The sequence below is a fragment of the Oncorhynchus clarkii genome, chromosome 17, assembly GCF_045791955.1.
Source record: "Oncorhynchus clarkii lewisi isolate Uvic-CL-2024 chromosome 17, UVic_Ocla_1.0, whole genome shotgun sequence".
Taxonomy (NCBI): Eukaryota; Metazoa; Chordata; class Actinopteri; order Salmoniformes; family Salmonidae; genus Oncorhynchus; species Oncorhynchus clarkii.
The window spans coordinates 78,502,720-78,520,219 of record NC_092163.1 but is presented as its reverse complement, the minus strand read 5'-3'; the positions used below and the strand labels follow the sequence as shown (position 1 = coordinate 78,520,219).

The window sequence follows — 17,500 nt, the reverse complement described above, 5'->3', positions numbered from 1 at the left end:
TCTCTCTCTCTGTCTCTCTGTCTCTCTCTCTGTCTCTCTGTCTCTCTCTCTCTCTCTCTGTCTCTCTCTCTGTCTCTCTCTCTCTGTCTCTCTCTCTGTCAATTCAATTCAATTCAAGGGCTTTATTGGCATGGGAAACATGTGTTAACATTGCCAAAGCAAGTGAGGTAGATAATATATAAAGTGAATATATAAAGTGAAATAAACAATAAAAATTAACAGTAAACATTACACATACAGAAGTTTCAAAACAATAAAGACATTACAAATGTAATATTATATATATATACAGTGTGTCTCTCTCTATCTCTCTATATACAGTGTTATAACAATGTACAAATGGTTAAAGAACACAAGGGAAAATAAATAAGCATAAATATGGGTTGTATTTACAATGGTGTGTGTTCTTCACTGGTTGCCCTTTTCTCGTGGCAACAGGTCACAAATCTTGCTGCTGTTAGTGCACACTGTGGAATTTCACCCAGTAGATATGGGAGTTTTTCAAAATTGGATTTGTTTTCTAATTCTTTGTGGATCTGTGTAATCTGAGGGAAATATGTCTCTCTAATATGGTCATACATTGGGCAGGAGGTTAGGAAGTGCAGCTCAGTTTCCACCTCATTTTGTGGGCAGTGTGCACATAGCCTGTCTTCTCTTGAGAGCCATGTCTGCCTACGGCGGCCTTTCTCAATAGCAAGGCTATGCTCACTGAGTCTGTACATAGTCAAAGCTTTCCTTAATTTTGGGTCAGTCACAGTGGTCAGGTATTCTGCCGCTGTGTACTCTCTGTGTAGGGCCAAATAGCATTCTAGTTTGCTCTGTTTTTTTGTTAATTCTTTCCAATGTGTCAAGTAATTATCTTTTTTTTTCTCATGATTTGGTTGGGTCTAATTGTGCTGCTGTCCTCTCTCTCTGTCTCTCTCTCTCTCTCTCTGTCTCTCTCTCTCTCTGTCTCTCTCTCTGTCTCTCTCTCTGTCTTTCTCTCTCTCTCTCTCTCTGTCTCTCTCTCTCTCTCTCTCTCTCTCTCTCTCTCTCTCTCTCTGTCTCTCTCTCTCTCTCTCTCTGTCTCTCTCTCTCTGTCTCTCTCTCTCTCTCTCTCTCTCTCTCTCTCTCTCTTCTCTCTCTCTGTCTCTCTCTCTCTCTCTCTCTCTGTCTCTCTCTCTCTCTCTCGCTCTGTCTCTCGCTCTCTCTCTCTCTGTCGCTCTCTCTGTCTCTCTCTCTCTCTGTCTCTCTCTCTCTCTGTCTCTCTCTCTCTCTCTCTCTCTCTCTCGCTCTCTCTCTCACACACACACTTTTTTTTACTTGAAAGATCTGATTTATTACACAGGTCAAAATGATACATTGGATATAAAATGTAAGGAAACAAAGACTCAAACAAAAAGTAATATCAAATGGTACAGACTGTCCAATAGTACAGTACAAACCCTTTATCTTGTCATTCAACCTTTCCCCCTCTTTAGCTGGTCTCTCTCTCTCTTTAGTCAGGTTGCTGTAGATGGTCTCTCTCTCTCTCTCTTTAGTCAGGTGGCTGTAGCTGGTCTCTCTCTCTCTCTCTTTAGTCAGGTTGCTGTAGCTGGTCTCTCTCTCTCTTTAGTCAGGTTGCTGTAGCTGGTCTCTCTCTCTCTTTAGTCAGGTTGCTGTAGCTGGTCTCTCTCTTTAGTCAGGTTGCTGTAGCTGGTCTCTCTCTTTAGTCAGGTTGCTGTAGCTGGTATCTCTCTCTCTTTAGTCAGGTTGTTGTAGCTGGTCTCTCTCTTTAGTCAGGTTATTGTAGCTGGTCTCTCTCTCTTTAGTCAGGTTGCTGTAGTTGGTCTCTCTCTCTCTTTAGTCAGGTTGTTGCAGCTGGTCTCTCTCTTTAGTCAGGTTGTTGTAGCTGGTCTCTCTCTCTTTAGTCAGGTTGTTGTAGCTGGTCTCTCTCTCTTTAGTCAGGTTGTTGTAGCTGGTCTCTCTCTCTTTAGTCAGGTTGTTGTAGCTGGTCTCTCTCTCTTTAGTCAGGTTGTTGTAGCTGCTCTCTCTCTCTCTCTCTTTAGTCAGGTTATTGTAGCTGGTCTCTCTCTCTTTAGTCAGGTTGTTGTAACTGGTCTCTCTCTCTTTAGTCAGGTTATTGTAGCTGGTATCTCTCTCTTTAGTCAGGTTGTTGTAACTGGTCTCTCTCTCAAGTCAGGTTGTTGTAGCTGGTCTCTCTCTTTAGTCAGGTTGTTGTAGCTGGTCTCTCTCTCTCTTTAGTCAGGTTATTGTAGCTGTTCTCTCTCTCTCATTAGTCAGGTTGTTGTAGCTGGTCTCTCTCTCTTTAGTCAGGTTGCTGTAGCTGGTCTCTCTCTCTCTTTAGTCAGGTTATTGTACCTGGTCTCTCTCTCTTTAGTCAGGTTGTTGTAGCTGGTCTCTCTCTCTTTAGTCAGGTTATTGTAGCTGGTCTCTCTCTTTAGTCAGGTTGTTGTAGCTGGTCTCTCTCTCTTTAGTCAGGTTATTGTAGCTGGTCTCTCTCTCTTTAGTCAGGTTGTTGTAGCTGGTCTCTCTATCTTTAGTCAGGTTGTTGTAGCTGGTCTCTCTCTCTCTTTAGTCAGGTTGTTGTAGCTGGTCTCTCTCTCTCTTTAGTCAGATTGTTGTAGCTGGTCTCTCTCTCTCTTTAGTCAGATTGTTGTAGCTGGTCTCTCTCTTTAGTCAGGTTGTTGTAGCTGGTCTCTCTATCTTTAGTCAGGTTGTTGTAGCTGGTCTCTCTCTCTCTTTAGTCAGATTGTTGTAGCTGGTCTCTCTCTCTCTTTAGTCAGATTGTTGTAGCTGGTCTCTCTCTTTAGTCAGGTTGTTGTAGCTGGTCTCTCTCTTTAGTCAGGTTGCTGTAGCTGGTATCTCTCTCTCTTTAGTCAGGTTGTTGTAGCTGGTCTCTCTCTTTAGTCAGGTTATTGTAGCTGGTCTCTCTCTCTTTAGTCAGGTTGCTGTAGTTGGTCTCTCTCTCTCTTTAGTCAGGTTGTTGCAGCTGGTCTCTCTCTTTAGTCAGGTTGTTGTAGCTGGTCTCTCTATCTTTAGTCAGGTTGTTGTAGCTGGTCTCTCTCTCTCTTTAGTCAGATTGTTGTAGCTGGTCTCTCTCTCTCTTTAGTCAGATTGTTGTAGCTGGTCTCTCTCTTTAGTCAGGTTGTTGTAGCTGGTCTCTCTATCTTTAGTCAGGTTGTTGTAGCTGGTCTCTCTCTCTCTTTAGTCAGGTTATTGTACCTGGTCTCTCTCTCTTTAGTCAGATTGTTGTAGCTGGTCTCTCTCTTTAGTCAGGTTGCTGTAGCTGGTCTCTCTCTCTCTTTAATCAGGTTGTTGTAGCTGGTCTCTCTGCACAGTAATGCTGACCGTTGACTAAGGGAACAATGAACAAGTGAATCAATGACTACGCCATTGATTTTTTACAATGCTTCAGTGGGAACATACTAAACGTACAGTGGACACACAGGACTATGATCTCAGCCAGTAGGGGAACACATAGCCTCAGACGCGTTGCAGTATAATAATATGTTGAAGATAAATGCACAATGCAGAGGATGAGATGACTAAAAACCTAACGGTTAATAGCGAATTATAAGTAGGAGTTGGGTTTCAGTTCAACATCTGTTCAGAATCTGTGGAATGTCACTCCTGACCTCAGAGCGACGTGTGCTACGTGGGCCACGTTTTCATTGGTCTGGAGTGGGATACTTGTTATTTGGCCATTGGCCAAGTTGTCCTGCAAGGACTTCTGATTGGTCAACCCCAGGCTAGGGTGGGGGGTTATAAATGGCCTCCTGCTCCTTTGTTCGGTGGGGAGAAAAGCTGAGGACAGGGGAGACTGAACATCTGAATATCTACCTCCCAGCATAACATCTTGATTTGTCCTTCTCAAATAAACCTATTTTTCTCCCCCCGATTTGCTTTGGAGTTTGTGTTATTGAAGAATAACATAAATTGCTAACAGCAGCAACTCTGGAAGGTCTCTTCCACAACTGAACATGTACTGAATCACAAAGATATTGTCATACAGTCTTTGCACCAACATTCATTGTTGTCCTCTATCTGTGTTTGTATAGACTTCTTGTCCTTTAAAAAAACACTTTAGACCAAAAAAACACTTAAGACCAAAACGTTGAATATGCTAACATGCAAAATAAGCACACAGAAACAGCCAGTTTCTCATACCTTTCCCCAGCCCACAAAATAACAAATGCAATGGGAAACACTCTTACCGTGGTCTTTAATAGCTGAAGATTGATTCATCCAAAATGTGTTGCACTGGTTTGCATTTAAGTAAAAGGGAGGATGGCACATTTTGATCTTGGATTGAATTTTGGGACTTTCTTATTTACACTTGGACATTGGGACGATTGGTTAGGATGATATATGAACTTTATTGTGTGATGATAATCGACATAAAGTTAATTGTTATATTGATTGAAATCCAATTGGTTACAATATATTAATCTTTGCTCCCTTCACATCACTTTGGTTGCACTCATATTGAAACAGTATTTTACTTGAACTTTAACGTTGTAACCTAGTTTGTGATGCTAACCGATCCAGTCTTTGTACGATGATGTGTCACTGAGGGTCTGAGCTTCTGGGAATGACTCATCATGTGGAATTATTTGGGATGTTTGTGAAGGAAGGCGCGCACACTGTTTATGCTCCCAATTCACCTCTTTATTGACAATGCGTCAGGTCAAACAGACTGAATGCTTACATCCCTGAGCAGGCGTGGTTGTGAGACAGGTTGGGCGTACTGCCAAATTCTCCAAAACGATGTTGGAGGTGGCTTATGGTAGAAAAATGAACATTAATTTCACAGGCAACAGCTCTGGTGGACATTCCTGCAGTCAGCTTGCCAATTGCCATGCTCCATAAAAACTTGAGACATCTGTGGTATTGTGTTGTGTGATAAAACTACATATTTTAGAGTGTCCTTTTATTGTCCCCAGCACAAGGTGCACCTGTGTAATGATCTTTCTGTTTAATCAGCTTCTTGATATGCCACACCTGTCAGGTGGATGGATTATCTTGGCAAAGGAGAAATGCTCACTAACAGGGATGTCAACACATTTGTGCACAAAATGTAAGAGAATAATATTTTGTGCATATGGAAAATTTATTTTATTTCTGCTCACGAAATATGGGACCAACACTTTACACGTTGTGTTTATATTTTTGCTCAGTGTACATATATAAAACAATATTCCATTGGAAACTGTTGGAATACCTGCTCAAATGACAATTACACACAGGACGCGCGGTGGCCGTGTGTCACAGCTGTGCGCTACTTACTGGTGCAGAAGTCAGGTGCAGGAGAGCAGAGAGTTGTGATCTACTGGTGTAGGAGTCAGGTGCAGTAGAGCAGAGAGTTGTGATCTACTGGTGTAGAAGTCAGGTGCAGTAGAGCAGAGAGTTGTGATCTACTGGTGTAGAAGTCAGGTGCAGGAGAGCAGAGAGTTGTGATCTACTGGTGTAGAAGTCAGGTGCAGGAGAGCAGAGAGTTGTGATCTACTGGTGTAGAAGTCAGGTGCAGGAGAGCAGAGAGTTGTGATCTACTGGTGTAGAAGTCAGGTGCAGGAGAGCAGAGAGTTGTGTTCAGGCGTACACTTTATTCGTCCGAAGCAAACAACAGACTGACGCAACAGTGTCCAACAAACCTGCAGCCAAAGGCAAAAGTGCAAAGCGCGACAAAGTCACAATGAAGCAGAAATGTTTAACAATTAAACATACTCCGGGTTGAAACATAGTACCCAGGGGAAAACCAGCTTGGCACGTCAATACACAAGGCTGCTATAACTGGCCTGGAGCTGGTCTCTCACTACAGTCAGGCTGCTATAACAGGCCTGTAGATGGTCTCTCTCTTTAGTCAGGCTGCTATAACAGGCCTGTAGCTGGTCTCTCTCTACAGTCAGGCTGCTATAACAGGCCTGTAGCTGGTCTCTCTCTTTAGTCAGGCTGCTATAACTGGCCTGGAGCCGGTCTCTCACTAGAGTCAGGCTGCTATAACAGGCCTGTAGCTGGTCTCTCTCTTTAGTCAGGCTGCTATAACTGGCCTGGAGCCGGTCTCTCTCTACAGTCAGGCTGCTATAACAGGCCTGTAGCTGGTCTCTCTCTTTAGTCAGGCTGCTATAACAGGCCTGTAGATGGTCTCTCTCTTTAGTCAGGCTGCTATAACAGGCCTGTAGCTGGTCTCTCTCTACAGTCAGGCTGCTATAACAGGCCTGTAGCTGGTCTCTCTCTTTAGTCAGGCTGCTATAACAGGCCTGTAGCTGGTCTCTCTCTTAAGTCAGGCTGCTATAACTGGCCTGGAGCCGGTCTCTCACTACAGTCAGGCTGCTATAACAGGCCTGTAGCTGGTCTCTCTCTTTAGTCAGGCTGCTATAACAGGCCTGTAGCTGGTCTCTCTCTTTAGTCAGGCTGCTATAACAGGCCTGTAGCTGGTCTCTCTCTACAGTCAGGCTGCTATAACTGGCCTGGAGCCGGTCTCTCTCTACAGTCAGGCTGCTATAACAGGCCTGTAGCTGGTCTCTCTCTTTAGTCAGGCTGCTATAACTGGCCTGGAGCCGGTCTCTCACTAGAGTCAGGCTGCTATAACAGGCCTGTAGCTGGTCTCTCTCTACAGTCAGGCTGCTATAACTGGCCTGGAGCCGGTCTCTCTCTACAGTCAGGCTGCTATAACAGGCCTGTAGCTGGTCTCTCTCTTCAGTCAGGCTGCTATAACTGGCCTGTAGCTGGTCTCTCTCTACAGTCAGGCTGCTATAACTGGCCAGGAGCCGGTCTCTCTCTACAGTCAGGCTGCTATAACAGGCCTGTAGCTGGTCTCTCTCTTTAGTCAGGCTGCTATAACTGGCCTGTAGCCGGTCTCTCTCTTTATTCAGGCTGCTATAACTGGCCTGTAGCTGGTCTCTCTCTTTAGTCAGGCTGTTTCTCCCATTCTTCTCTGCAGGTTCTCTCTAACTCTGTCAGGTTGGATGGGGAGCATCGCTGCACAGCTATTTTCAGATCTCTTCAGAGATGTTCAGAGACTTGTCCCAAAGCCACTCCTGCGTTGTCTTGGCTGTGTGCTTAGGGTCATTGTTCTGTTGGAAGGTGAACTTTCACCCCAGTCTGAGGTCCTGAGCGCTCTGGACCAGGTTTTCATCAAAGATCTCTCGGTACTTTGCTCCGTTCATCTTTGCCTCGATGATGACTAGTCTCCCAGTCCCTGCCGCTGAAAAACATCCCCATATCATGATGCTTCACTGTAGGCATGGTGCCAGGTTTCCCTCAGATGTGATCCTTGGCATTCAGGCCAAAGATTTCAATCTTCTGGAAGGGTCTCATCTCCACAGAGGAACTCTAGAGCTCTGTCAGAGTGACCATTGGGTTTGTGGTCATCTCCCTGACCAAGGCCCTTCTCCCCCGATTGCTCAGTTTGGCCTGGCGGCCAGCTCTAGGAAGAGTTTTAGTGGTTCCAAACTTCTTCAAATTTAAGAATGATGGAGTCCACTGTGTTCTTGGGGACCTTCAATGCTGCAGAATATTTTTGGTACCCTTCCCCAGATCTCTGCCTCGACACAATCCTGTCTCAGAGCTCTACGGACAATTAATTCGACCTCATAGCTTGGTTTCACATGGTTGTGTTACATCTGCCCCTGCCACGCCCTCTACTGCACATCCTGTGTCTGCCTAACCTGCCGCGACTCCCCCAGTGCTCTCTCCCTCTCTCTCTCTGTGTGAGTGTATCTGATTGTGTGGGTGGAGACAGGTGTGCTTGAGTCAGAGCAGATCCCCACCAGCTGCAACCTGCTCCATAATCAAGACCTCTACTAATACTCAGCCCTGCCACTTCCACGATGCCAGATTGTAACCTATGCTCAGTCAGTCTGCGTTTCAAGCCGTTTGTTCCTGCATAGATCCTGTTATCCTGTACCTGTTTTCACTAGCCTGACGCTGCTTTTCTCCCCACTACAGTTCTGTTCGCTCTGACTCTGGTCCCTGTCTCCAGTCCCTCGTCTCGTCAGTCCTGCTTCCCAGCCCTGGACACCCACTTTACTGCTTCTTTGGATTCCGCTCCCCTTGCCCTGGTCGCAGCCTCAGTCCCTGGTTCCCTGCTACCTGCTCGAGCTTCCCCTGGCCTGCACCCCATCTACCCCCCGCTTTTCAATAAATACCTTGAGTACCTTATCCCTGTCTCCTCGTCTGAGACTCCACTTGGGTTCACCTGCTCCACCCCACATTACAAAGGCTTGGTTTTTGCTCTGACATGCACTGTCAACTGTGGGACCTTATATAGACAGGTGTGTGCCTTTCCAAATCATTTCCAATCAATTGAATTTACCACAGGTGTACTCCAATCAAGTTGTAGAAACATCTCACGGATAATCAATGGAAACATGATGCACCTGAGCTTAATTTTGAGTCTCATAGCAAAGAGTCTGAATACTTATGAATACTTAGTTATGTAAAGGTATTTAGTTTTTTAATTTGTAATACATTTTCAAACATTTCTAAAAATCCTGGTTCCACTTTGTCGTTATGGGTATTGTGTGTAGATTGATGAACATTTTGATTTATTTAATCCATTTTAGTAAAAGTCTGTAACGTAACAAAATGTGGAAAAAGTCAAGGGGTCGAATACATTCCAAAGGAAATGTACACTGTGTGTTCTTTTGTCTGTGAAGGCTTGGTTACTATATAATGTATACTGTCTTTTGGCTGTGAAGGTTTGGTTACTATATAATGTATACTGTCTTTTGCCTGTGAAGGCTTGGTTACTATATAATGTATACTGTCTTTTGGCTGTGAAGGTTTGGTTACTATATAATGTATACTGTCTTTTGGCTGTGAAGGCTTGGTTACTATATAATGTATACTGTCTTCTGGCTGTGAAGGCTTGGTTACTATATAATGTATACTGTCTTCTGGCTGTGAAGGCTTGGTTACTATATAATGTATACTGTCTTTTGGCTGTGAAGGCTTGGTTACTATATAATGAATACTGTCTTCTGGCTGTGAAGGCTTGGTTACTATATAATGTATACTGTCTTTTGGCTGTGAAGGTTTGGTTACTATATAATGTATACTGTCTTCTGGCTGTGAAGGCTTGGTTACTATATAATGTATACTGTCTTCTGGCTGTGAAGGCTTGGTTACTATATAATGAATACTGTCTTCTGGCTGTGAAGGCTTGGTTACTATATAATGTATACTGTCTTTTGGCTGTGAAGGCTTGGTTACTGTATAATGTATACTGTCTTCTGGCTGTGAAGGCTTGGTTACTATATAATGTATACTGTCTTTTGGCTGTGAAGGCTTGGTTACTATATAATGTATACTGTCTTTTGGCTGTGAAGGTTTGGTTACTATATAATGTATACTGTCTTTTGGCTGTGAATTATTGGTTACTATATAATGTATACTGCCTTTTGGTTGTGAAGGTTTGGTTACTATATAATGTATACTGTCTTTTGGCTGTGAATTCTTGGTTACTATATAATGTATACTGTCTTTTGGCTGTGAAGGTTTGGTTACTATATAATGTATACTGTCTTTTGGCTGTGAAGGCTTGGTTACTATATAATGTATAATGTATTTTGCCTGTGAAGGCTTGGTTACTATATAATGTATACTGTCTTCTGGCTGTGAAGGCTTGGTTACTATATAATGTATACTGTCTTTTGGCTGTGAAGGCTTGGTTACTATATAATGTATACTGTCTTATGGCTGTGAAGGCTTGGTTACTATATAATGTATACTGTCTTCTGGCTGTGAAGGCTTGGTTACTATATAATGAATACTGTCTTCTGGCTGTGAAGGCTTGGTTACTATATAATGTATACTGTCTTCTGGCTGTGAAGGCTTGGTTACTATATAATGTATACTGTCTTCTGGCTGTGAAGGCTTGGTTACTATATAATGAATGCTGTCTTCTGGCTGTGAAGGCTTGGTTACTATATAATGTATACTGTCTTTTGGCTGTGAAGGCTTGGTTACTATGTAATGTATACTGTCTTCTGGCTGTGAAGGCTTGGTTACTATATAATGTATACTGTCTTTTGGTTGTGAAGGCTTGGTTACTATATAATGTATACTGTCTTCTGGCTGTGAAGGCTTGGTTACTATATAATGAATACTGTCTTCTGGCTGTGAAGGCTTGGTTACTATATAATGTATACTGTCTTTTGGCTGTGAAGGTTTGGTTACTATATAATGTATACTGTCTTTTGGCTGTGAATTCTTGGTTACTATATAATGTATACTGTCTTTTGGTTGTGAAGGTTTGGTTACTATATAATGTATACTGTCTTTTGGCTGTGAAGGCTTGGTTACTATATAATGTATAATGTATTTTGCCTGTGAAGGCTTGGTTACTATATCATGTATACTGTCTTCTGGCTGTGAAGGCTTGGTTACTATATAATGTATACTGTCTTTTGGCTGTGAAGGCTTGGTTACTATATAATGTATACTGTCATCTGGCTGTGAAGGCTTGGTTACTATATAATGAATACTGTCTTCTGGCTGTGAAGGCTTGGTTACTATATAATGTATACTGTCTTCTGGCTGTGAAGGCTTGGTTACTATATAATGTATACTGTCTTCTGGCTGTGAAGGCTTGGTTACTATATAATGAATACTGTCTTCTGGCTGTGAAGGCTTGGTTACTATATAATGTATACTGTCTTTTGGCTGTGAAGGCTTGGTTACAATATAATGTATACTGTCTTCTGGCTGTGACGGCTTGGTTACTATATAATGTATACTGTCTTTTGGCTGTGAAGGCTTGGTTACTATATAATGTATACTGTCTTCTGGCTGTGAAGGCTTGGTTACTATATAATGTATACTGTCTTCTGGCTGTGAAGGCTTGGTTACTATATAATGTATACTGTCTTCTGGCTGTGAAGGCTTGGTTAGTATATAATGTATACTGTCCATTGACTGTGTTTCTGTGTGTTCTTCTGGCTGTGAAAGCTTGGTTACTATATAATGTATACTGTCTTCTGGCTGTGAAGGCTTGGTTACTATATCATGTATACTGTCTTCTGGCTGTGAAGGCTTGGTTACTATATAATGTATACTGTCTTTTGGCTGTGAAGGCTTGGTTACTATATAATGTATACTGTCATCTGGCTGTGAAGGCTTGGTTACTATATAATGAATACTGTCTTCTGGCTGTGAAGGCTTGGTTACTATATAATGTATACTGTCTTCTGGCTGTGAAGGCTTGGTTACTATATAATGTATACTGTCTTCTGGCTGTGAAGGCTTGGTTACTATATAATGAATACTGTCTTCTGGCTGTGAAGGCTTGGTTACTATATAATGTATACTGTCTTTTGGCTGTGAAGGCTTGGTTACAATATAATGTATACTGTCTTCTGGCTGTGACGGCTTGGTTACTATATAATGTATACTGTCTTTTGGCTGTGAAGGCTTGGTTACTATATAATGTATACTGTCTTCTGGCTGTGAAGGCTTGGTTACTATATAATGTATACTGTCTTCTGGCTGTGAAGGCTTGGTTACTATATAATGCATACTGTCTTCTGGCTGTGAAGGCTTGGTTAGTATATAATGTATACTGTCCATTGACTGTGTTTCTGTGTGTTCTTCTGGCTGTGAAAGCTTGGTTACTATATAATGTATACTGTCCATTGACTCTGTGTTTCTGTGTGTTCTTTTGGCTGTGAAGGCTTGGTTACTTTATAATGTATACCGTCCATTGACTGTGTCTCTGTGTGTTCTTTCGGCTGTGAAGGCTTGGTTACTATATAATGTATACCGTCCATTGACTGTGTTTCTGTGTGTTCTTCTGGCTGTGAAGGCTTGGTTACTATATAATGTATACTGTCCATTGACTCTGTGTTTCTGTGTGTTCTTCTGGCTGTGAAGGCTTGGTTACTATATAATGTATACTGTCCATTGACTCTGTGTTTCTGTGTGTTCTTCTGGCTGTGAAGGCTTGGTTACTATATAATGTATACTGTCCATTGACTCTGTGTTTCTGTGTGTTCTTCTGGCTGTGAAGGCTTGGTTACTATATAATGTATACTGTCCATTGACTCTGTGTTTCTGTGTGTTCTTCTGGCTGTGAAGGCTTGGTTACTATATAATGTATACTGTCCTTTGACTCTGTGTTTGTTTGTTCTTGTGTTTGTGTTTGGGGTAGAAGATCTGCGGGGCGTGACGATAGTGGAGCTGATTAAGAAGGAAGGCAGCACCTTGGGCCTCACCATCTCCGGAGGAACAGACAAGGACGGAAAGCCCCGCGTCTCCAACCTACGACCAGGAGGACTGGCTGCCAGGTGAGATCTACATGTTTTTTTGTGTTTTTTTTACAGTATTCGCTCACTTTTTTTTTACTGAATGTGCACGCGTGTACAGGACATCTTCCTTGACTTACCCCTGAACCTCCATCCCCTCAGTCTCCCAGTCACAGACACAGATGCAGCCATGCTGTATCAGCTAATCAGGCCCTGATGTAGAAACAACCACCTGACGTTTCATTTCACTAGAGGCAGATTTCCACAGGATTGTTTAACGACTAGGAAGACGATGCTAAAAATAGGCGCGTAGTCTTTAAAAAAATTTTTTTTATGTGTAAATCTACTGACGGACCTGTCTGTTTTTTCGAAGAAGTCTCCCCCTCAGGCTTTCCCCCCTCCCCAGATAAAACTTACAGATTAGATGCACTGCAGGCCAACTGTCTGTGTTTGAGCCTTAGCTTGACAATTTATGTAGAAAGTGGATTTTATCCAAAGCTGATTGACTCTGAATAAAGAAAGTGGGACATGTTAAAATCTGAATTAATCTCATGACTGGCATATTTAATGAAGATACAATATCAGCTAAATGAGCAATGTACCAAAGAATAAAACAGTATTCATTGTGTGAGTAGTGTCGCTGTTCAGGCGTCTTGTGCTTCACGGTGACTGTGGGAAGACACTAAAGGTTGAGAATCCTAGATTGCAACATAATAGCCTGTTGGCATTGTTGATCTGTCAGCATGTGTATCTGTCATCACTGTCTTCTCTGGTGGGTGTATGAGAAGTCATTTAATCTAGTGGGTATGAGAAGTCCTTTAATCTAGTGGGTGTATGAGAAGTAATTTAATTAAGTGGGTGTATGAGAAGTCCTTTAATCTAGTGGGTGTATGAGAAGACCTTTAATCTAGTGGGTATGAGAAGTAATTTAATTAAGTGGGTGTATGAGAAGTCCTTTAATCTAGTGGGTGTATGAGAAGTAATTTAATTAAGTGGGTGTATGAGAAGTCCTTTAATCTAGTGGGTATGAGAAGTCCTTTAATCTAGTGGGTATGAGAAGTAATTTAATTAAGTGGGTGTATGAGAAGTCCTTTAATCTAGTGGGTGTATGAGAAGTCCTTTAATCTAGTGGGTGTATGAGAAGTCGTTTAATCTAGTGGGTGTATGAGACATCCTTTAATCTAGTGGGTGTATGAGACATCCTTTAATCTAGTGGGTGTATGAGAAGTCGTTTAATCTAGTGGGTGTATGAGAAGTCCTTTAATCTAGTGGGTGTATAAGAAGTCGTTTAATCTAGTGGGTGTATGAGAAGTAATTTAATCTAGTGGGTATATGAGAAGACCTTTAATCTAGTGGGTATATGAGAAGACCTTTAATCTAGTGGGTATATGAGAAGACCTTTAATCTAGTGGGTATATGAGAAGACCTTTAATCTACTGGGTGTATGAGAAGACCTTTAATCTAGTGGGTATATGAGAAGACCTTTAATCTAGTGGGTATATGAGAAGACCTTTAATCTAGTGGGTATATGAGAAGACCTTTAATCTAGTGGGTATATGAGAAGACCTTTAATCTACTGGGTATATGAGAAGACCTTTAATCTAGTGGGTATATGAGAAGACCTTTAATCTAGTGGGTATATGAGAAGACCTTTAATCTAGTGGGTATATGAGAAGACCTTTAATCTAGTGGGTATATGAGAAGACCTTTAATCTAGTGGGTGTATGAGAAGACCTTTAATCTAGTGGGTGTATGAGAAGACCTTTAATCTAGTGGGTATATGAGAAGACCTTTAATCTAGTGGGTATATGAGAAGACCTTTAATCTAGTGGGTATATGAGAAGACCTTTAATCTACTGGGTGTATGAGAAGACCTTTAATCTACTGGGTATATGAGAAGACCTTTAATCTAGTGGGTGTATGAGAAGACCTTTAATCTAGTGGGTGTATGAGAAGACCTTTAATCTAGTGGGTATATGAGAAGACCTTTAATCTAGTGGGTATATGAGAAGACCTTTAATCTAGTGGGTATATGAGAAGACCTTTAATCTAGTGGGTATATGAGAAGACCTTTAATCTACTGGGTATATGAGAAGACCTTTAATCTACTGGGTGTATGAGAAGACCTTTAATCTAGTGGGTGTATGAGAAGACCTTTAATCTAGTGGGTATATGAGAAGACCTTTAATCTAGTGGGTATATGAGAAGACCTTTAATCTACTGGGTATATGAGAAGACCTTTAATCTAGTGGGTATATGAGAAGACCTTTAATCTAGTGGGTATATGAGAAGACCTTTAATCTAGTGGGTATATGAGAAGACCTTTAATCTAGTGGGTATATGAGAAGACCTTTAATCTAGTGGGTGTATGAGACATACTTTAATCTAGTGGGTGTATGAGACATCCTTTAATCTAGTGGGTGTATGAGACATCCTTTAATCTAGTGGGTGTATGAGACATCCTTTAATCTAGTGGGTGTATGAGACATCCTTTAATCTACTGGATGTATGAGAAGACCTTTAATCTAGTGGGTGTATGAGACATCCTTTAATCTAGTGGGTGTATGAGACATCCTTTAATCTAGTGGGTGTATGAGACATCCTTTAATCTACTGGATGTATGAGAAGACAGGAGCTTGCTTTCTGTTTTCATTTAGAACGTTAAGTAACTAGCAACATCATATTGTTAAGCTATATACAGTAGGTAGATCATTATTTGCAACAAAATGTAACTTATTGTTAATCACAGTCGTACTGTGGTAGAGGGTTAGGCTTTGTAACATGGGATATTTGATTGACGTTCTCTTTACTTGTTGACAAACTCTCTCCTTTCTCAAACTCTCTACCTACATGTACCGCTCCACCTCACAATCCTACTATAAGAAACGCTGCAACAAAAACTATTTTCCTGTGGAGTCCGCCTTGAATACTTCAAACCACAAGTTATCTACCTGGCAATCACAACCAACAAAGAACTTATCGATTAACTCTGTCTGGTCCTATCTGTTTGTCTGTTTGGAACTCAGAACCAGAATGTTATTGTTGTAGAATAGATGGAATAGATTTTTTTGTCCTGAAATTAGTTTTCTCCCAAACTAGTTGCCAAACTATATAGTTTGATTGTTATCGATTAGGAAAGTATTGATTTCTAATTCTGTTTTTTTGAGAGTAGATTTTAACCAACGTCATGCTATTCATCTGTCGTGGATCCTGAAGCCTGTAGGTTTAATGAAAGGTGGGATATATATTATTATCAGCTAGATAATGTTCTATCTACAGTATGGTCCTGTCTAATGAGTGATCAGCTAGATAATGTTGTATCTCTGGTCCTGTCTAATGAGTGATCAGCTAGATAATGTTGTATCTCTGGTCCTGTCTAATGAGTGATCAGCTAGATAATGTTGTATCTACAGTATGGTCCTGTCTAATGAGTGATCAGCTAGATAATGTTGTATCTCTGGTCCTGTCTAATGAGTGATCAGCTAGATAATGTTGTATCTCTGGTCCTGTCTAATGTGTGATCAGCTAGATAATGTTGTATCTACAGTATGGTCCTGTCTAATGTGTGATCAGCTAGATAATGTTGTATCTCTGGTCCTGTCTAATGAGTGATCAGTTAGATAATGTTGTATCTCTGGTCCTGTCTAATGAGTGATCAGCTAGATAATGTTGTATCTACAGTATGGTCCTGTCTAATGAGTGATCAGCTAGATAATGTTGTATCTCTGGTCCTGTCTAATGAGTGATCAGCTAGATAATGTTGTATCTCTGGTCCTGTCTAATGAGTGATCAGCTAGATAATGTTGTATCTACAGTATGGTCCTGTCTAATGAGTGATCAGCTAGATAATGTTGTATCTCTGGTCCTGTCTAATGAGTGATCAGCTAGATAATGTTGTATCTCTGGTCCTGTCTAATGAGTGATCAGCTAGTTAATGTTGTATCTCTGGTCCTGTCTAATGAGTGACCATCTAGATAATGTTGTATCTCTGGACCTGTCTAAGGAGTGATCAGCTAGATAATGATGTATCTACAATATGGTCCTGTCTAATGAGTGATCAGCTAGATAATGTTGTATATCTGGTCATGTTTAAGGAGTGATCAGCTAGATCATGATGTATCTACAATATGGTCCTGTCTAATGAGTGATCAGCTAGATAATGTTGTATCTACAGTATGGTCCTGTCTAATGAGTGATCAGCTAGATAATGTTGTATCTACAGTATGGTCCAGTCTAGTGAGTGATCAAATAGATCATGTTGTATCTCTGGTCCTGTCTAATGAGTGATCAGCTAGATAATGTTGTATCTCTGGTCCTGTCTAATGAGTGATCAGCTAGATAATGTTGTATCTACAGTATGGTCCTGTCTAATGTGTGATCAGCTAGATAATGTTGTATCTACAGTATGGTACAGTCTAATGTGTGATCAGCTAGATAATGTTGTATCTACAGTATGGTCCTGTCTAATGTGTGATCAGCTAGATAATGTTGTATCTACAGTATGGTCCAGTCTAATGAGTGATCAGCTAGATAATGTTGTATCTACAGTATGGCCCTGTCTAATGTGTGATCAGCTAGATAATGTTGTATCTACAGTATGGTCCTGTCTAATGTGTGATCAGCTAGATAATGTTGTATCTACAGTATGGTCCAGTCTAGTGAGTGATCAGCTAGGTAATGTTGTATCTCTGGTCCTGTCTAATGAGTGATCAGCTAGATAATGTTGTATCTACAGTATGGTCTAGTCTAATGAGTGATCAGCTAGCTAATGTTATTGTTGTAGAATAGATGGAATAGATTTTTTGTCCTGAAATTAGTTTTCTCCCAAACTAGTTGCCAAACTATATAGTTTGATTGTTATCGATTAGGAAAGTATTGATTTCTAATTCTGTTTTTTTGAGAGTAGATTTTAACCAACGTCATGCTATTCATCTGTCGTGGATCCTGAAGCCTGTAGGTTTAATGAAAGGTGGGATATATATTATTATCAGCTAGATAATGTTCTATCTACAGTATGGTCCTGTCTAGTGAGTGATCAGCTAGGTAATGTTGTATCTCTGGTCCTGTCTAATGAGTGATCCGCTAAACGTTGGTGACTGCATCAAGTCAGTCAATGGCATCAACCTGACCAAGCTGATCTAAAATTATGACAATCATATTAGATAATTGATGTTTTATGTACTATATGTCTATATGTTCCTGTCCTAGGAGTGATCAGTTGAACGTGGGCGACTACATCAAGTCAGTGAATGGTATCAACCTGACTAAGCTGAGAC

General features: G+C 41.2%; 1 protein-coding gene across 1 annotated transcript in view; it reads left to right on the top strand.

Annotated features, from left to right (window-relative positions):
* Nucleotides 1–17,500, top strand: part of LOC139369947 (glutamate receptor interacting protein 2b) — a 278,884-nt gene that overhangs the window by 168,585 nt on the left and 92,799 nt on the right. The window contains exons 3-4 of the mRNA XM_071109230.1: nt 12,131–12,266; nt 17,433–17,500. The exon at nt 17,433–17,500 is cut by the window's right edge and continues 78 nt beyond it. Coding sequence (XP_070965331.1) covers nt 12,131–12,266; nt 17,433–17,500 — 204 coding nt within the window. The remainder of the gene's footprint in view (nt 1–12,130; nt 12,267–17,432) is intronic.